The 18005-nt window shown below is 37.7% G+C and overlaps 2 protein-coding genes and 1 long non-coding RNA gene across 4 annotated transcripts; 2 read left to right on the top strand and 1 right to left on the bottom strand.

Moving 5' to 3' along the window:
* Nucleotides 1–5687: 5687 nt before the first annotated feature.
* Nucleotides 5688–10023, top strand: ncf1 (neutrophil cytosolic factor 1). 2 transcript variants are annotated; one of them, XM_060863760.1, is made up of 11 exons: nucleotides 5688–5842; nucleotides 5962–6042; nucleotides 6188–6263; nucleotides 6821–6986; nucleotides 7068–7126; nucleotides 7267–7389; nucleotides 7514–7621; nucleotides 8214–8331; nucleotides 8449–8562; nucleotides 8983–9140; nucleotides 9265–10023. In XM_060863760.1, the coding sequence occupies exons 1-11, from the start codon at nucleotides 5771–5773 to the stop codon at nucleotides 9396–9398; spliced, it is 1209 nt and encodes a 402-aa protein (XP_060719743.1). In that variant the 5' UTR covers nucleotides 5688–5770; the 3' UTR covers nucleotides 9399–10023. The 2 variants fall into 2 exon arrangements, with proteins under 2 accessions (XP_060719743.1, XP_060719742.1); XM_060863759.1 differs by having other exon boundaries at nucleotides 9262–10023.
* LOC132841405 (uncharacterized) lies at nucleotides 7772–10716 on the bottom strand. Its single transcript, XR_009647903.1, has 2 exons — nucleotides 10629–10716; nucleotides 7772–10277 (listed from the first exon to the last, which is right to left on the bottom strand). It is a non-coding gene; the product is annotated as an uncharacterized LOC132841405 (long non-coding RNA).
* A 75-nt stretch (nucleotides 10717–10791) lies between these two features.
* rcc1l (RCC1 like) lies at nucleotides 10792–17698 on the top strand. The gene is made up of 11 exons (XM_060863758.1): nucleotides 10792–11206; nucleotides 12065–12194; nucleotides 13283–13411; nucleotides 13700–13766; nucleotides 13917–13968; nucleotides 14779–14863; nucleotides 15029–15210; nucleotides 15527–15614; nucleotides 15814–15987; nucleotides 16452–16537; nucleotides 16905–17698. Exons 1-11 carry the CDS (start codon nucleotides 10934–10936, stop codon nucleotides 16980–16982), a joined length of 1344 nt encoding a protein of 447 aa, XP_060719741.1. The 5' UTR covers nucleotides 10792–10933; the 3' UTR covers nucleotides 16983–17698.
* The last annotated feature ends 307 nt before the right edge of the window (nucleotides 17699–18005 follow it).

Genomic DNA, 18005 nt, shown 5'->3' with positions numbered 1-18005 from the left:
AAATGCTTGTTTATTTGTCATGCAAGTTGTTATGTGGGTATATACAGTACTGGGTCATCCCCATTTTATGCAACAGGAAACATCCAGAAAGAATGTGATTTTAGATGAAAGCAGATTTCACAATTCAGACAGTAAAAAAGAGAACTGAGCAGGGATTAAAAAAAAACACTGCATGTTGAACGGAACATGGTTGGGTGTCTGTGTGACTTCACTGTTAAATATTTTCTTACAGTAAAATGATTTTTTTTCTGAAAGCAGCTTTACAGGAATCAGGGTGTAGCTTTAGTTCCTTAAAGATAAAGAAAGAGGCAAAAGTGGTAAGAAAGTGCTCTCTTAAATGACATGGCATCAGATACCAGACTCAAAAGGGAACTAGCTCAATCTCAGTCAGATTGCGCATAGCGTTTTGCATTTAGGTCAGAAAGTTCAATTCTGCTCTCATCTGGCCAGAGCACCTTCTTCCACATGTTTGCTATGCACCCCACATGGCTTGACGTCAGTATTAGAAGTTGTAAAATTAGACAAGTATCAAGACTGATGATAAATAAATTAAGTATATTGTGTAATTCTAGCTAATGACGCTTAACTTATGAAAAATTAGCAATATATAGAGTGTGGGCTACAGACTGAATGATGTTTTTCAGGCAAAACACCACAGTTTGTAGTTTCCACTTTAACTGAGTAAGATTAGTATGATTATTAATTATGTACACTTTTACTTAAGTATAATTTTTCAGGATTTTTCCCACTCTTGTATATACAATATTTAGTTATAGTTTTCCTGAATGGGGGGCACGGTGGCTTAGTGGTTAGCACGTTTGCCTCACACATCCAGGGTTGGGGGTTCGATTCCCGCCTCCGCCTTGTGTGTGTGGAGTTTGCATGTTCTCCCCGTTCTCATTCTTATCTTTGTTTGAGTTAGGCCTTGCTTTGACTCTGAATACATTCAATTACAGTATTTGTTGAGAAATGTGCAGTCTTTAAGAAATATAACTCAATAATCAGGAGTAAGGAGTTTAGCACGTTTGCCTCACATCTCCAGGGTTGGGGGTTCGATTCCCGCCTCCACCTTGTGTGTGTGAAGTTGCATGTTCTCCCCGTGCCTCGGGGGTTTCCTCCGGGTACTCCCTCCGGGTACTCCGGTTTCCTCCCCGGTCCAAAGTCCAACATGGTAGGTTGATTGGCATCTCTGGAAAATTGTCTCGGGGGTTTCCTCCGGGTACTCCGGTTTCCTCCCCCGGTCCAAAGACATGCATGGTAGGTTGATTGGCATTTGGAAAATTGTCCGCAGTGTGTGATTGTGTGAGTGAATGAGAGTGTGTGTGTGTGCCCTGTGATGGGTTGGCACTCCATCCAGGGTGTATCCTGCCTTGATGCCCGATGACGCCTGAGATAGGCACAGGCTCCCCGTGACCCGAGGTAGTTCGGATAAGCGGTAGAAAATGAGTGAGTGAGAGAGTTTTTCTCTTTTGCATGTGTCCTAACCTTTTTTTAGTTTATTTATTTCACTTCCATTTAATACAATGCAAATTCCTCACCTAGCTTCATGGCATTTGGCTGATGCCCTTATCCAGAGTGACTTACATTTTATCTATTTTTTTATACAACTGAGCAGTTAATGACCTTGCTCAAGAACCCAGCAGTGGCAGATTGGTGGTCCTGGGATTACTTGGGACTACCACTTACCCGATTTGTAGGCTAGTAAGTGTTAATGACTGTTAGGGACTGTTTTTAAAGCCAGGTTTGTTTACCAGAATTCAGCCACCAAAACATCCACTGTATATTTCCCAAGCCTGTCAGCACGGTATACATTACTATGAGAGACCTCAACCATGTCTCTTAGAAGATCTGTACACATGGCTTCTCCTAATGTGACGTTAAAGATTTGTGTGACAGCCGCTCATATGACTTACTGTATGTGCTTTAATTTCAATGATTTTCATGACACATTTTCTGAGATGGACATTTCTGCTACTTTGTCAGTAATTGTGCAATAGGTTACTTGTTTCTTGGTTACTCATGACACTCAAACATTACTCATTTGTTGTAATGATAAAGATGATGGAATGTATTTGTTTAAGGTTTCAACAACATGTTGGTCTGTTTTCACTTCATGCTTAACGTTTTCCCACAATGCTCTTTTGACTAGCTGCTGTTAGTGGTGTTTGTCACATTATTGATTTAACCCTCAGCACCAACAAATAAATCAGTTCCAATATCAATAAATTACAAATCACAAATATTTCAATAAAATCATATAAACATATTGAATATCATGAGGAGTTTTCTATTAACATAACACAGTGGATTACTTTGGAAATGTTAGGGGAAATCTATATAACGTACTTAAAAATTTCCCCTATAGTTTTTTTCATTTGTTTGCTGGCAACATTCTAATATCCTGTTACTTTTCTAACCTAGTGACTTCCACTTTTGAAAATGAGAAGAGTTGATTTCCTCCTGTTGTTAGAGTTCCCAACCACAGCTAGTAGATATACATGATTGTACCTGATATAGACCGAACTGTACCAAATGTTACCAAAGTTAGTGTAGAGATACTTTAACTCTACTGCCAGACAGAAATAAATCAGCCAGATTAAAAATGAGAAATTGTTGTGAGTGAAAAGAATTTTAGTTCATCAAAACTCATTCTTATCTTTGTTTGAGTTAGGCCTTGCTTTGACTCTGAATACATTCAATTACAGTATGTGTTGAGAAACGTGCAGTCTTTAAGAAATATAACTCAATAATCAGGAGTAAGGGGGCACTGTGGCTTAGTGGTTAGCACGTTTGCCTCACACCTCCAGGGTTGGGGGTTCGATTCCCGCCTCCGCCTTGTGTGTGTGGAGTTTGCATGTTTTCCCCGTGCCTCGGGGGTTTCCTCCGGGTACTCCGGTTTCCTCCCCCGGTCCAAAGACATGCATGGTAGGTTGATTGGCATCTGGAAAATTGTCCGCAGTGCGTGAGTGCGTGAGTGAATGAGAGTGTGTGTGTGCCCTGCGATGGGTTGGCACTCCGTCCAGGGTGTATCCTGCCTTGATGCCCAATGACGCCTGAGATAGGCAAGTATGCTATTTGACAGACATGATGACACAGTGGTTTGATGTGGCTGGATGTTACCGTTACCATCAAAACCACATAAAATCACACTCATTCGCATGCAGTGGCAATTTTGTGTAGCCACTTATAAGCTATGTTTGGAGGGAACAGGTGTCTATTGGAGGAAACCAGAGCACCCAGAAGGACTGTGAGAACTGTGTTAAATGCCCCAAAGACACTAACTACATCTCAGGATTGAACTGAGACCCAACCATATACCATGCAAACTGAATCAAAGTATTTGAGTGACCCTATGCCACAACCACAAAACGAATTTTCCAATAATTACAATTTTTCCTTTATGAATGAGCAACACCTCATACATTCACTGTTGTGAAACGTCAGAGACAAAAAAAGTCAATTCCTCTTAATGCTTTTGCTGTGGTAGCTAAAAAGTCTCATTTTCTTGCAGGCATTTCCTCCTCAAATGCAGTTTGTCATGTTACAGTAAAACTGCTAAGTACACAGACTTCTGTCCTGATGACTTTCCTGTGGTGGAAAACTTTTACAGCTCACTAACACTATAGAATCATTACACATAATCAATCATTATTTTATTATTTTATTTTTGTGTGCTGTATTGAGTAGAGGTAAAGACACAGTTTACACCATCATGGCCCATGGCAGAGGGAGAGTGACCCAAAAAACCACAGTATAAGACACATTTTACACAATCATGACCCATGGCAGAGTGAGAGTGCCCCAAAAAACCACAGTGTAAGACACAATTTACGCCAGACTAAACAAAAGTGTCCCCGTCTTATAAGCGTTAAACACAATGACAATGTTGTACTCTGTACAGTTTGTAACAGTGACTTCAGCATTGCCCATGGCGGGGTAAATGATTGTAAAACACATGTTGATGTGACTACAAGAAGTTTCATTTCATCCTCATCTTATATAAATAGTAAAAGTGATCTACATATTTTAATATAATTAACAAATAATTGGGTAACACTTTACAATAAGGTTCATTAGTTTACTACATTAGTTAACATGAACTAATAATGAACTGCACTTATAAAGCATTTATTTATCTTTGTTAATGTTAATTTGAACAATACATTATTCAAATATTGTTAACATTAGTCAATGCACTGTGAACTAACATGAACAAACCATAAACTGTTTTTTTATTTTTTCGTTATACCTCCCAGAAAATACTTTTTTTGCAGGTTGGGATGTCTGAAAGAAGCAGACTATCAGTTATGTACTGAACAGATTAATGACAGAAACCTGCAGTAAAAGTGGAAAAGGACAAGAGGCTGTTCAGTATTTTAATATCTTGCAGGTAAAACTGGTCTGGTTGATTGTTTATGAAACATTCCCCAAAATGTACATTCAACATTCAAAGCCAGTTGTGCAAAAATAAGTGCACCCCTCCTACTTGTACAACTCATTAAGGGAGTAATTAGCAGCTCTGTTTTGCTAAAGATTTCCTCTGTATCCCTGAAAAGTTTAGTAGTTCAGTAGCACAGATGTTACAGTTCATCACAGATGTTACAAGCAACACGTTTAATTTAAGGGGTGTGTAATTAAGCTATACAGGCTGAAGACACCAAACAAGACTTTTAAAGGAAAAGGAATTTATAAATCAAGACTAAAGCCACTAAATAGACAGTTTTTTAAACTAATTTCTTAAAGAAATTCACTGAGAAAACTCTGTGAATGTTATAACTGAAATAATAAAGTGATCTAGTATTTCCCATTAAAATATATTAAACCTATTTCTAGACATTTTTACTCTTATCTTGCAATAGAACAGGACAATTTGAATAGTCATAATAAATGTATCAAACCGTTGATTTGTTAAGATAAATGTGACTATAATCAAAATATATTCACTTTTGAAGCATTTTGCAAAACAGAGCGATAGAGAAAGAAATAGAAATAAAAAGGGTTGTTTTTTTTTTTATCATCAAGGAAGCATCTGCTTCTAGTCAAGCATAACCAATGAAACATTGTCACAGTTGAAGCAAGCAAAAAGTAAACTCTTCCTCAATACATGAGGACGTGAGTTCCTGCACGTCTGTAATAATGTAGCTGCAGTTCCTTTCCATGTTGAAACAAACCAAACCAAACTGAAATTTATAATGCACAAAGTGATGCCATAGGTATTGAAGCAACTGCAGAGTCTTGCATGTTTTTTTCCTTCTCCTTTTTTTGTAATATACAGTTTCTGAGAATATATGCAGGCTGTCTTGGCTATGAAAAGCATTTACAGTATACAGGAGATTGATTTATTATCTCCTGAAACAATGCCGTTATTTAGAATGTAAATGTTTACCAACTTCTTTGGTTTGGCTCTGTGTAATCATTGAGTTAAAGATTCACTATGGTCAATAAATAACTAAACTGCATTTAACAACACAATGAAAAATTGCTTAAAAGAACATTTCCCTCTTAATGCAATAATTACATCAAGGGTGGTGTTTTCAGTTGTGTTCCACACAACATGTTTTGAATAATATATATCATATCGAGATTAAAGGAAACCTTCAACATTTCAAAAAACACACGCTTTTAGTGTGCAAGTAAAAGGAGGAAACCTCTACACTCCACCTACTGTCACGTCACAGATTTCCTCTGTGAAAGTAGATCCTATAAATACCAGCATGTTGTTTTCCTCTACTTTAATGCTGTTCTCTACAGAGTCTTGTCTGTGTTCAGGATGGCAGAACTATATGTGCAACACATAGAGCTTTTGGGCTTTGAGAAAAGGTTCTATCCAAGCCAACATTATGTAAGTAAAGTGTGCTGTATTTCTTTTTTTTTTTTAGCATGTTTCAATACGTAGCATAAGTTTAAATAGTTTTGACGAGGATGAATTTACAAATGTTGCTTGTTTATGTAACATACAAGGTGTACATGGTCATGGTGAAATGGAGCGATCTGTCGGAAAAACTGATCTACAGAAAATATCCAGAAATTCATATTTTTCACGTAAGTCTGTTACTGCTCTTATTTCTCATATTTCATTTATACGGTAAATAATTAACTGTAAAATATTTTTCACTCCTTGTACATAAAATATAACACCCTGATTGTCCACCAAATTCAACCTTTGTTGAATTTTTTGCTTATGTAGAAATCTCTAAAGGAGATGTTCCCGATCGAGGCAGGTGACATCGATCCTAAAGATCGTATAATTCCAACTTTGCCAGGTAAGAACAATTTGTAAGATTGCATTGTATTTTTGTAATCAAATTGCTTCTATTTTATTAGTTTATATCAAAGAGAGAGTTGCCTTCAAAACCAGCATTAATATCCAAATCATCTACTGCCATTACTTTAATAACATAAATTCACAGATGTAGCTCGGTTCAGTGTCAGACACTGTAAACGTGTCCTTATATTGTCACATCTGCTATTAGATCAGTGTATTTCAGGTAGAATAAGAATATTCACAGTGTGTTTGTAAAGTCCTTTAAGTTCAAAGCAAATCTTAAATCTTAAAAGTCCATGTGTGTTTTGTGGATTTTGCAACATTGGAAAGGACTTTCATTTCTGTCAAACACTACCATGAATTTATTACTGTCCTGAAATCGAAACTTGTGGACTTTCCCACAGCTTGCACACCTGTCAGTCTGTATCATGTGTGTTTCAACAAGCTAGAAAAAGAGAAGTTGAAGTGCTTACCAAGTTGCAAAATACAAAAAATGTACTCTGTGAAATCTACTTTGCAAAAAACCCCCAAAAAACACTAAATGTGCTTTTGCAGCTCCAAAATGGCTCGACAGCCAGAAATCAGCCGAGACCAGACAAGGAACTCTGTCGGAATACTTTCAAACACTGCTTAACCTGCCTTCAAAGATCTCCCACTGTCAGCTAGTCAGAGACTTCTTTAAAGTACGGCCAGATGATGAGAGTCCACCAGCTCCTCATCTGTAAGTCTAAAGCAATTAATGACTTCATTAGTTCATAAAGAAAATGAATGTCTCATAGACTCATATGCTTTGTATTTGCAGACAAAAACGTAACGAGACCTTTGTCCTGTCCAGGGATAGAGCAAGGACCACCACCTCTGGTAATATTCTCAGACTCAGAACCCTAAAGACTTCTGCAGTTTGTCTCTCTTAAGAGTTGATGTTAAAGAGTTGAGAATCTGTTTTTCTGTCTACTTTATCCTCACCTGTTCGATGGTCTGATTTTTCTTGTGTGTTGTAGAAATCACAGGTCCAATCATGCTGGAAACCTACAGAGTGATTGCAGATTACAGCAAAACCTCAAAGTATGAGCTCAACCTGAAAGCAGGAGATTTAGTGGACATTGTGGAGAAAAGTTCCAATGGTGAGGAAAGAATGGAATTCTCATACTATATTTGTCCAATTTTAAAAGTTCAACAAATATATATAATATATAAATATATGTAACATGTAATATTATACGATGTGTGTGTTTTTTTTGTCTTTAGGTTGGTGGTTCTGCCAGTGTGAAACACAGAGAGGATGGGCTCCAGCCTCCTATCTAGAACCACTAGATCAACCTGATGAGTCTGAGGAGGAGGAGCCCAATTATGCAGGTCAGTGTGCTGTTAAGATTGTGATCCGGAATGTAGGGTCCTCTTTCATCAAATTGGATACGAACATTTCTTTTTTTTTTTTTGCAAAAGAAATTTTATGATAACAAAATACAAGACCTATTGAGACTGTAAAATTACATAAAAGGAGACTTTTTGATCGTGTGACTTTTATTGTAAGACTACAATCCGAAGGAAACGCATATAAGTACAAATAAGACTTGCTATACAAAGAAATAGACCATATAAAAGCCAGTGAGGAAGTAAGTATAAGGCAAAGTTTCACCATTTAGTTATCATTTTGTCATTTTCAGCTTTGTCATTTTTCCCCATTTATGGAGATTTGTGAATGCCATCAACAGTAAATCAACCACAAATGTACTTGGTAGTTTATTATTTATTGCCCTTTACCAGTGTACATTGGTAAATCTGAAGAACATTTGTTATCTAAGATTTTACCAGTTACAAATTTTAGTTTGGTTTTCTCCATTGAATACATTTTCTCACAGAATTACTGAAAGACTGTTAAATGAGAAGTATTGTAAGGTGATACTGATGCAAATAAATCATATCTGTTGATGCTTATATCCAACAGGAGAGCTGTACAAAACCACAAAAGCCTACAAAGCAGCGGAGGAAGATGAGATCAGCCTAGAGGTTGGAGAAATCGTTGAGGTCATCCATAAGCTACTGGATGGCTGGTGGGTGGTCAGGTATGAGACAAGCCTTCTTTGGACTACTCTGGCTTATAATTGTGGAAATGACTAACTCTAGAAAGCAGAGTGGCAAAGATTGAGTTTCACACTTCACTCAATTTGTCTGCTTGACAGAAAAGGAGAGGAGACAGGGCACTACCCCTCCATGTTCCTTTGGAGTACCGGGGAAAGAAAGGAAGTGGAGGCTGTAAGTAGCCCTACCAACAGGAACACTCCACCACCCAGGAGGTAAGATTGGCATGATTATCAATCTATATACCTTTAACTATTCAACAATCTAGTGTCCAGTTCTTCCGGTTTGTCACTTTGGGGAATAGATTCCATGCAGGATGCATCAATGTTCCAAGTAGAATATTTTTAAGAAGTTGAACACATAACCATCTAAAGAAACCTCAAAGAACCATTTGTGCCATAATTTGTATTACTAATATTCTAGAGTACACTCATAAAAATATTCCATCCACTAGCCTAATGGTTCTTCAGTGTCTCTTCTGAAGAATCATAAAATGTTCCATTTCGAAGCAATTTAAAAGCAATGTAGAACCATATAATTCCATATAATCCAAATAACTGTCAGAGTCTTAGCTGCATGAGATTGTTTGATATTACCATGTTTCTCCTAAACAATGTTTTCGTCTTGCTCCACAGATCGACTATACGCAACGCCCAGAGCATCCATGCCAAAGGTCGCCAACGAATCAGCCAAGACACATACCGCAGACAGAGTCGCAAATTCTTACAGCAGCGAGGGAGACTCTTGTCCCAGCCGAGGAAAAACTCCAAATCTACGGCAGAGGAAAATCCAGGTGAGTTTCTGCTTGACAGATTTACACATACTAGTTTCTCAAAAGATTTTTATTTCACTTTTCATTACCTGTTATTTCACATTTCAAGTGTTTGAATTGCATTTGTTCTATTTGTGAATAGAAGACAATGCAAAAGAAGCTGCCATAAAAGAAGAGGCAAAGAAAACCCCAAAAATACCTCCAAGGCCTAGCCATGAGCTCATTATGGAGCGCTGCACGGAGAACACACGCAAGAGAATCAGCATCCATGCCAACTGAAGTGGCCTAGTCAATGCGTCAAGCATGACTCTTGAGACTTTTTGTTGCAAAGAGGTTGTATGGCATGAAACAGTAGCATGATTTTATTTCCCTGCTCAAGCAAATCTGATTTGTATTTGTGAATGCCACAAAAAACAATGTTGTTTAAGGAACTACAGGTCTGGCAGCTTAAAAATATTAGCAAAGCCCAGAGAAAGCTTCACTTCTGTGCTCCAGCTCTGTAAGTAACGAGGATTGTAGCAGTTTTAAGCTTTGTGTAAGAATTAATGCATATGTTGTTTTCAATAAGCTATAGAGTTTTTTAATTGTACTTTAATATAGATAAATAAATAAAAAAATTATATATAGATATATACGTGTATATATATATATATATACGTATGTATATATATACGTGTATATATATACGTGTATATATATATATATATATATATATATATATATATATATATACACATATATATACATATCCTTTGTCATTCATTGTATGCAGTGCCTTTGGGACATTAAACTGTTAAAGCCGTTGTGGTACAATCGTTGTACTTAAACTTTGTAAACTGTACATTATACAAACAGACTAGATATGTCTTATTGTTCAAAATAAATGACTGATATAAGACAAACATTTACATTTAGAGGCTGTATTTCTCCTCTGTTTGGAAGCAACTCTTTAACTTGCTTTATCTATTAATGGTATCAGCAAATAACTCCTGGTGGTCTTGCAGCAGGCTCCCACACTCTCATTGCCGTGGCCCAGGTTTGATTCCTGGCCAGGGAGTTAACACGGCCATTGAAGACTTCACTCTCATTACTGATCCGAGGCTCGGATAAAACTGGAGGGTCGTGTCAGGAAGGTCGTGTGGCGACCCTGAACCTGAACTGTTAAATAAATGTTTGACTATGAGCATTTATATAAATATTGATAGGACAGATATTTAAAATATAAATTATATTAAATAGATTGAGTGCGTAATTGTATCTAACAGGATGGAGTTTATAGGTCATGCATAATTACAGGGTAGGTCTGTTTATTTCTGTTACAACCCCAAAGTTGATTATTTTCCTATAACTATTTACAGTCCACGTTTGTCAAACCTACACAATTTCTAAGGACCACAATTGCGTTTTTAATCTACTTAGAAAACAGAGATCACACGCCCTCTATCGGTCAACTACAACATTACACACTTTTCTATTCTGACCCCCTACGCTTCCAGTTCACAATCTCACCGCTGATTGGATCATAAACCATGACGTCAGGCTGCTACTCGCCAATCCAAACGCAGGAAACCAAGTGTCATGGCAGCCTCCGTGAGAGAGCATGACTCAAAATAGAGTACCAGTAAACAGTATAAACTTCTAGTAATATATTAGTGAGGGTTATGAAAAGAAATAAATATATATTTATATCGTTGATGAGCACAAGAGGTCGTCTTTTATTTATATAATGTAACATTAGTAAGCTATTATTATTAATATTATTATATAGACTCATAGATACTCCATGTAGCTTGCTAGCTCTGGTGAATATCGTCATGGCGTTCATTTGTTCTCGTGTTCGACCCCGAGTTGTTTTGAGCTACCGTTTATTTTCCTCCGTAGCGAAAAGCAGAGACAGAGAAGCCCGAGACGAAGTGCCCGTATTCCGCTATGTAGGAGAGCGCAGGAAGCCCAGTGAGAAAGTGTTTGTGTGGGGCTTCAGCTACACCGGAGCGCTCGGCATTCCCAGTTTTGTGGTTCCTGACAGCGGCAGGAAAAAGCCGAGAAAATACCAACTGACCCCTTACCGCCTCGACACGGAGCAAAAGGTATTGCTTAAAAGGTCAAAACAACAAATGTGCCGCTTGAACCGGAAATAATAAAAATCCATCATTTTTTTAAAAGCATTTCGTAGTTTAAACGTCTCGTCCATTCCAAACACCCCCCCCCCTGAGAAATTTGGACCGCTCCATGAGGCGCACGTTCAACCGGAAGCTGCGTCATTTCAGTTTCTTACGTCACAGAAAGGAGAAAAGTATTTTCGCTCATTTTGTCTGTTATTTGGAAAGATTTCTTTTCCAAAAGATTTGACGAATCACGAAAGATTTGATCGTAACTAATGAGCACTAAAGTTGTAACTCAGGTTGTAGGTTTAAAGTAAACTGGTAGTCATTTTTAAATGAACTCATCAGAATGTCCTTAATCACCTCGTGTTATTAGGATGGGATTAATCAGGGTTTTTTTTTCCCCTGATTTTTTTTTTTTTTCCTGCTATTTTAAATTTTAAATCTCACAGAAAGGATAATTAAAAAACTTTTATTCAAAGAATTATTTAAAAAATTCCCAGTCACTGAGATTATATGAGCTTATAAGATAGATAGACAGACAGACAGATAGAGATAGATAGACAGACGGATAGATAGCGAGAGATCGATCGATATAGATAGATAGCTAGATAGATACATAGACAGACAGATAAATAGATAGATAGAGATCGATCGAGATTAACAGATAGATAGATAGAGATAGACAGATAGTGAGAAATAGATAGAGATAGATAGGCAGATAGATAGATAGATTCATGTGTTTATATATGTATTTAGTTAAAAAAAAATTCTAATATTTAAATGTAGTGTTTCCATGGGTGTCTGTGCCGCTGTTATTAGGATGTTTTTTTTCTTCCTCAGATCTCTTCAGCAGCCTGTGGTTATGGCTTCACATTACTGGCATCGAAAACAAAAGACATCACCAAAGTGTGGGGTATGGGCCTCAACAAAGATTCCCAGCTGGGCTTCCAACGCACCCAACACGACCGGCGTATGTTTTTCCTCACTACACCACAGCTGAGCTCTGTCTGTTAGTGAGTGTATGTGTGCGTATGCCCGTGCGGCTGTAGTTAAGCAAAACATCAGAAAGTCAAATAAAAATAGACAGTTTTAGTGGAAAGAGATACAGAGAAATTTTCATAAGCGAATGATGCTTATAAGCAAATGATAGCTGTTTTAATGTCACTTGAGGAACCTGAGGACATTCCACGTACGAAAAAAAGTTTTTAAAAAAGAAAAAATTATTTTATGTGGTATAAGAAAGAGGAATTAAACACTTCAGGCTTTTGTTTTTGGAAAAGAGTCAACATTGGTGTGGGAAGAGCTTCACATGACGTTATTTTCCTCTATTTTAAAACCATTTATGTAATACTCATTACTGTAAATCATTACTGTTCCCTTCTGTTAAGGGAATATTTTAGACCTTTTATGAGATGCAGAGAAGTTTATTCAGATGAATGATTTATTTAATAAAGCCCACTGGTTGAACTGTATGTGTCTCAGCTTGGACTGAAACTGAATTCTGCCTTTAGGGTTTGATATCGTTCTGCATTTAACATGTAAAAACTGTCGTTAATGTGAGTGCGCTAAATTCCTCCTAGAGGAATTACCCAAACCAGCGTTGAGTAAGAAGAGATGAATCAGAGTTGACTCATGTTGGAAAATCAGCTGTGACCGCCTTTGTTCCAGCTTGCACATAACATTGATGTGTGCAGATTATTATTTATTTTGTATTTATTTATTTTTTTAGAAAAGCCTAGATTCAAGGTAAAATGTTTTACATCCATTGGGAACAAATCTCCATAAAATATACAAAGCACAAACTGTGTGTTGCTTTGTCATCACATACATTTCCCTCCAAAAGTTTTGGGAAAAACAGGGCAGTTTCTTTTGTTTTTACTCCACAATAAATAAGACATTTGGGTTTGAGATCACAAGATGAACACAATGAGATGACAAATCAGAATTCCACCTTTTGTTTTTCTAATATTTCTATCATGATGTGTTAGGCGAGTTAGAAGCCTATTAGATAAATGAATTAGTCAGTTTGTTTCTTTGTTTATTTGATCGGTCTTGTAGATAAAAGTTATGAATATGTCCTGGAGCCATCCGCTGTGTCTCTGCCGCTGGAGAACCCTCAGGAGACACGCGTCCTACAGGTTTCCTGTGGTCGAGCTCACTCTTTAGTGCTCACAGACTCTGAAGGAGGTAAGCGAGATCTGAGAGAGCTGGATCAGTGTCTGCATTTTATATGCTAAATATTAGCTACAGAATTACATGGATGGATGGTTGTATGGATGGATGGATGGTTCTATGGATGGATGAATTGATCTGATCCCTCATTTGTCCTGTTAGCCTTTGTATGTGAGCACAGATCTTCTTTAAACTAAAGCATAAATTAGACTTCTTGGACGTTCTTACTTTAATCAACAACCCTTATACCTATTTTAATTTTATTTTTTTTTTTTTTAATTTTTTGTTTTCTTCTCGCTCCAGTGTTCAGCATGGGTAATAATGCCTATGGCCAGTGTGGAAGGAAAATTATTGAGGATGAAGTTTACAGGTTGGTGTCGTACTTTTCAAGGGCAAGACTTTTAAAGGATTGAAATGACCTCGTGGAGTAATTTTGTTAAGATGTCCATGAATGTTTGAAAGATCATGTTGAAAATGATGCTTCAGTGTGTTCATGTCTTATTTCCTGTCCTCTTTGCAGTGGCAGCCATGTTGTCCACAAGATAGAGGGATTTGATAGTCGAGTTATTCAGGTGGGTGAATGCATCTGTACCGGAGGTTTTATCAGCAAAACGTATTTCTTTTTATTAAACAATCATGGGGAAAAGGAATGAGTCAAATCAATAAACTCTGTTAAAAGGACACAGTGGGGAATTATTTCTTTGAAAGGAGCCATGATCTGCCTTGATTTTGTTCATGATTTTTACTTCTCAAATCTTTTAAGGCCAAAAAGCTCCATTAGTCCACAGCACTCACTTCCAAAATGCCTCTGAGTTGTCTCAATATATTTTTGCGTACTTAAGAGTTTAAGAGCATTTATGTGATGAGGTCTCGGGTGAGGTTTCTGGTGACTCTTTCATGCCGATCACGTTTGTAGAAGCATCGCTGCACAGCACGACAGAGCTAAATCTTCTCGCAGGTCTGTCTAAGACTTTATTTGGTTTTCCGGACCTTGCCTTGAGTTACGTACTTCCCCATAAATGCCATCACATTTTTCACGGCGGAAATTGTGAGCATCTTTTTTGGGGAATGATAGGTGCCCGTGTTTACGTTTGAAGAGTCAGAAAATGTATTACAGTGTAGGCTTCTTTAATCTAATGATAATTTTTGACCTGCTTTAGAAGTAAGGCTTATGGAGCTAATTACGACTATACTATATAGACTATATATGTGCTCAAAGGTATCTATATATGCTTAACATTTGAAGGATTTTTTTTTTTATAGTTTACTGCAGAGGTTGCCTTTACTGGAGCAATAACATTTGCATTGAACTAAATATAATAGTGTTCCTACTCATACACTGTAAATCATTTATTTGGTAAATTAACTGTCATGTCCTCTAGGTGGTGTGTGGGCAGGACCACAGTTTATTTCTGAATGAATCAGGATCTGTGTATGCCTGCGGCTGGGGGGCGGATGGACAGACAGGTCAGTGTCCTTCATCTTGCTACTTCCTTTTTCTCAGAGGCTTTCTCAGACACCTGCCCCACTGAAGCTTGACCTCCTGTCTAGACTTGCCTGGGATTGTAACTGAGTGAGTTATCAGTGATATGAAACCAGCAGGACTCAATCGGCTGTTGCGTTAACCCTCAGGTCTCGGCCATCATAACAAGTCTGCGTTACCTGTCCGAGTCGGTGGTGACCTGGAAGGGGTCAGAGTTCAGCAGGTGAGCACGTATGGAGATTGCAGCCTGGCCGTGTCCGAAGAAGGTCATGTCTTTGGCTGGGGGAACTCAGAGTACCGACAACTCGCCTCCGTCACCGACACCACACAGGTTCGAAGGCAAACAAGCAGATGTTTAAACATGCAGTTTGTATTGTTTACTAATAATTATAAAGGTAGCTCCAACTTGCAAAGTATCTTGCAATAGAGCTTTTCATGTTATGACTTTCCAATGGTGAAAAAAAGAATACTGATACTGGAGACTCCTTACAAGTTAAATAAAGGTTACAGAAAACATAATAAAAGAACCTTTTTATATCTGTTTATTAACCTTGGGTTAGATAGAGAATCCCTGTGTACTATTACATGATATTTAAGAAATGTGAACTCTCATCGCACACCTCTGTAATTTCCCCCACATTTTGTAGGTCAGCTTTCCACGTCTGCTTCCTCTTAAAGGAGTAGGTAAGGTGACACAGGCAGCATGTGGAGGAACACAGGTCGCTGTACTCAACGGTGAGCACCCTGATTTTGCATGGAAACGACACGTTTGTTTTGCCGACCATCGTTAAGCTACAGTAACCAACTGTTTGTGTGTTTGGAGATGTTTGGATTTTTTGATTCCACTGAAGTGATTTATTTCTGTATTGTGTCCTGGTTTGTTCAAAAAAACTTTCTGCGTTCTCATGATTACATAGTAGATGTTTGTTTGCAGAGGATGGAGAAGTATTTGTGTGGGGATATGGAATCCTGGGAAAAGGGCCTAATCTCTCTGAAGCAGAGACCCCAGAGAAAGTGCCGTCGACACTTTTTGGGAAATCTGAATTCAACCCAATGGTTAAAGTGTCTCACATTCGCTGTGGCCTCAACCACTTTGCAGCCATCACAGGTAAGGCTTAGCATGTAGTCCTAGTCGAGCATTTGCAATGGTTTGCATAAAATGTTGCGTCCAAAATGATTGGAACACGTCGGAGACGGATATCGTTTTATTAGAAAATAATCAACAGTGTGATGTGATGCGTCTTGACGGGATCAGAGTTAGTTTCTGCTTTTGTCCTTATTCTCTCCTGAAGTGTTTTATTCCTTTTGCACCACAGCAATTTATAATGCGTTATTAATTATAGAACGTCATGCTTTTTTATCTGTTTCTGATTACCTTTCTAAATAATTATTACTATAGAAATATTTGTAAGAAGTGCAAAAAAACACTGCTTGTGACACAAAAAAAATCTATGAATTATTGATTATTGAAGACACGCAGCTTTTTTTTTGACGATCATGTTTTAACTGATTGTGATTCCTCTTTTGGGGATTTAGTAAGAGCTCTGCTTGTTGATTTATTTATTTTTCCAGATCGCGGTGAGCTGTTTGTCTGGGGCAAGAACGTGCGAGGATGTCTTGGCATCGGGAAACGGGACGATCAGTATTTTCCATGGCGGGTTCGTATGCTGCAAACCGACCGTAAACCTCTTCGCTCTTATCATTCTCAAACCTGATACACTACGTATGTGCTAGTGGAGAAAGACTTGCAATTTCAATCAATATTAAGTCTGATTTCAGGACTTAAAACGAGTTGGCTTTCAGTGTGAGACGTGTTTTTCCCCCAGAGATTAAATATAACACCATAACAGCTTCAAATTTTAGCTGCTTATGAACAAGCACTTGGGGCATCTCAGAGACAAGGACTACTTTCATATGAACTTCATATTAACCACCACTGTTGAGTGAGACATAAAGACATTCAATGTTCAACATAGACACAACAAAATAGGAGCAAATGTTTTGACACGTGCACGGTTTTTGCAGGTGACTGTACCAGGTCATGTGGTGGACGTCGCATGTGGTGTGGATCATATGGTGGCGCTGGTCAAGTCTCTCATATGAGCTGAAGCTGTGGAGGACTTCACACCGCTTCCTGTTTAGAAGCTTGCTCTAAATCTTCCCACTTCAACTAAGAGGATTTATTGTGAGTAGGACACGCGACACCTCACGGATTTGACGTCTGGAAATCTGTTTGCATTCAGTAATAACGTTAAACTGCTTATGCACCTGAGTATCACCTGTACGATCAAAACCAGGCTGGAAGTTTTTTTTTTTTTTTTTTTACACTCTGTTTATTATTGTATTTTTTGGAGCGAGCCATTTAAGAAATTAACATGTAATGATCCTTTAACATTGTGAGTGACTCATGTCTCTTGCGTCAGCACAGAGAAACCCAACATCTGTTCTGCTTGGCTTTGCTGTACAATGACTCAAGTCTGTTCTGTTAAAAACTTGTCTTAACCTAATGCAGGATTGGAAAAAGTACAATATATTCAGCCAATCAAAACAAAGAGGCAACTTTATTGATCGTCTCACGCTAGTTAGGAACACTGAAGGAAAAAAAGAGATTTGTTAAACACATTTATAGCAAAGTTCCTCAATATAACATTCATTTAAAAATTTAAACCTGAATAACTACATTTTCTATTAAACTGTACAAAAAAAAGAATGAATAAAAAAAATTGTTTTATTCACTGTTTTTGTCCACTAGCAACTGTCACATTCTCTGACACACGAGGTACTTTTACCTCAGTGGATTTGGGTCGAGGGGAGGGAGATTTAAATAAGGGGCATTTAACTAGCATTTAAAAACCCTATGATAGTTCTAACCTGATTGACTGAAACAGATGTAGACGTCATTTATTTTCTAACAGTATCCGTCTTCCAAATTAATTAAGAGTTTATCGTTATAAATCAGATGAGAATTCTTAAAAACCTCTCCCTTAATGCACAAGTTGGTATCACCCAACTCCAGCTTCAGCGCACAGCACAACTTGAAAATCGAATCTATACCCATACGTGCCATTATGCTACAAGACACTTTTCCCGAAAGCTTCTTAAACATTGCATTTAAATTCGAATTTA

The sequence above is a fragment of the Tachysurus vachellii genome, chromosome 26 (genome assembly GCF_030014155.1).
Source record: "Tachysurus vachellii isolate PV-2020 chromosome 26, HZAU_Pvac_v1, whole genome shotgun sequence".
Taxonomy (NCBI): Eukaryota; Metazoa; Chordata; class Actinopteri; order Siluriformes; family Bagridae; genus Tachysurus; species Tachysurus vachellii.
The sequence above is the reverse complement of the archived record's forward strand: the minus strand, read 5'-3'. Positions and strand labels throughout refer to the sequence as shown.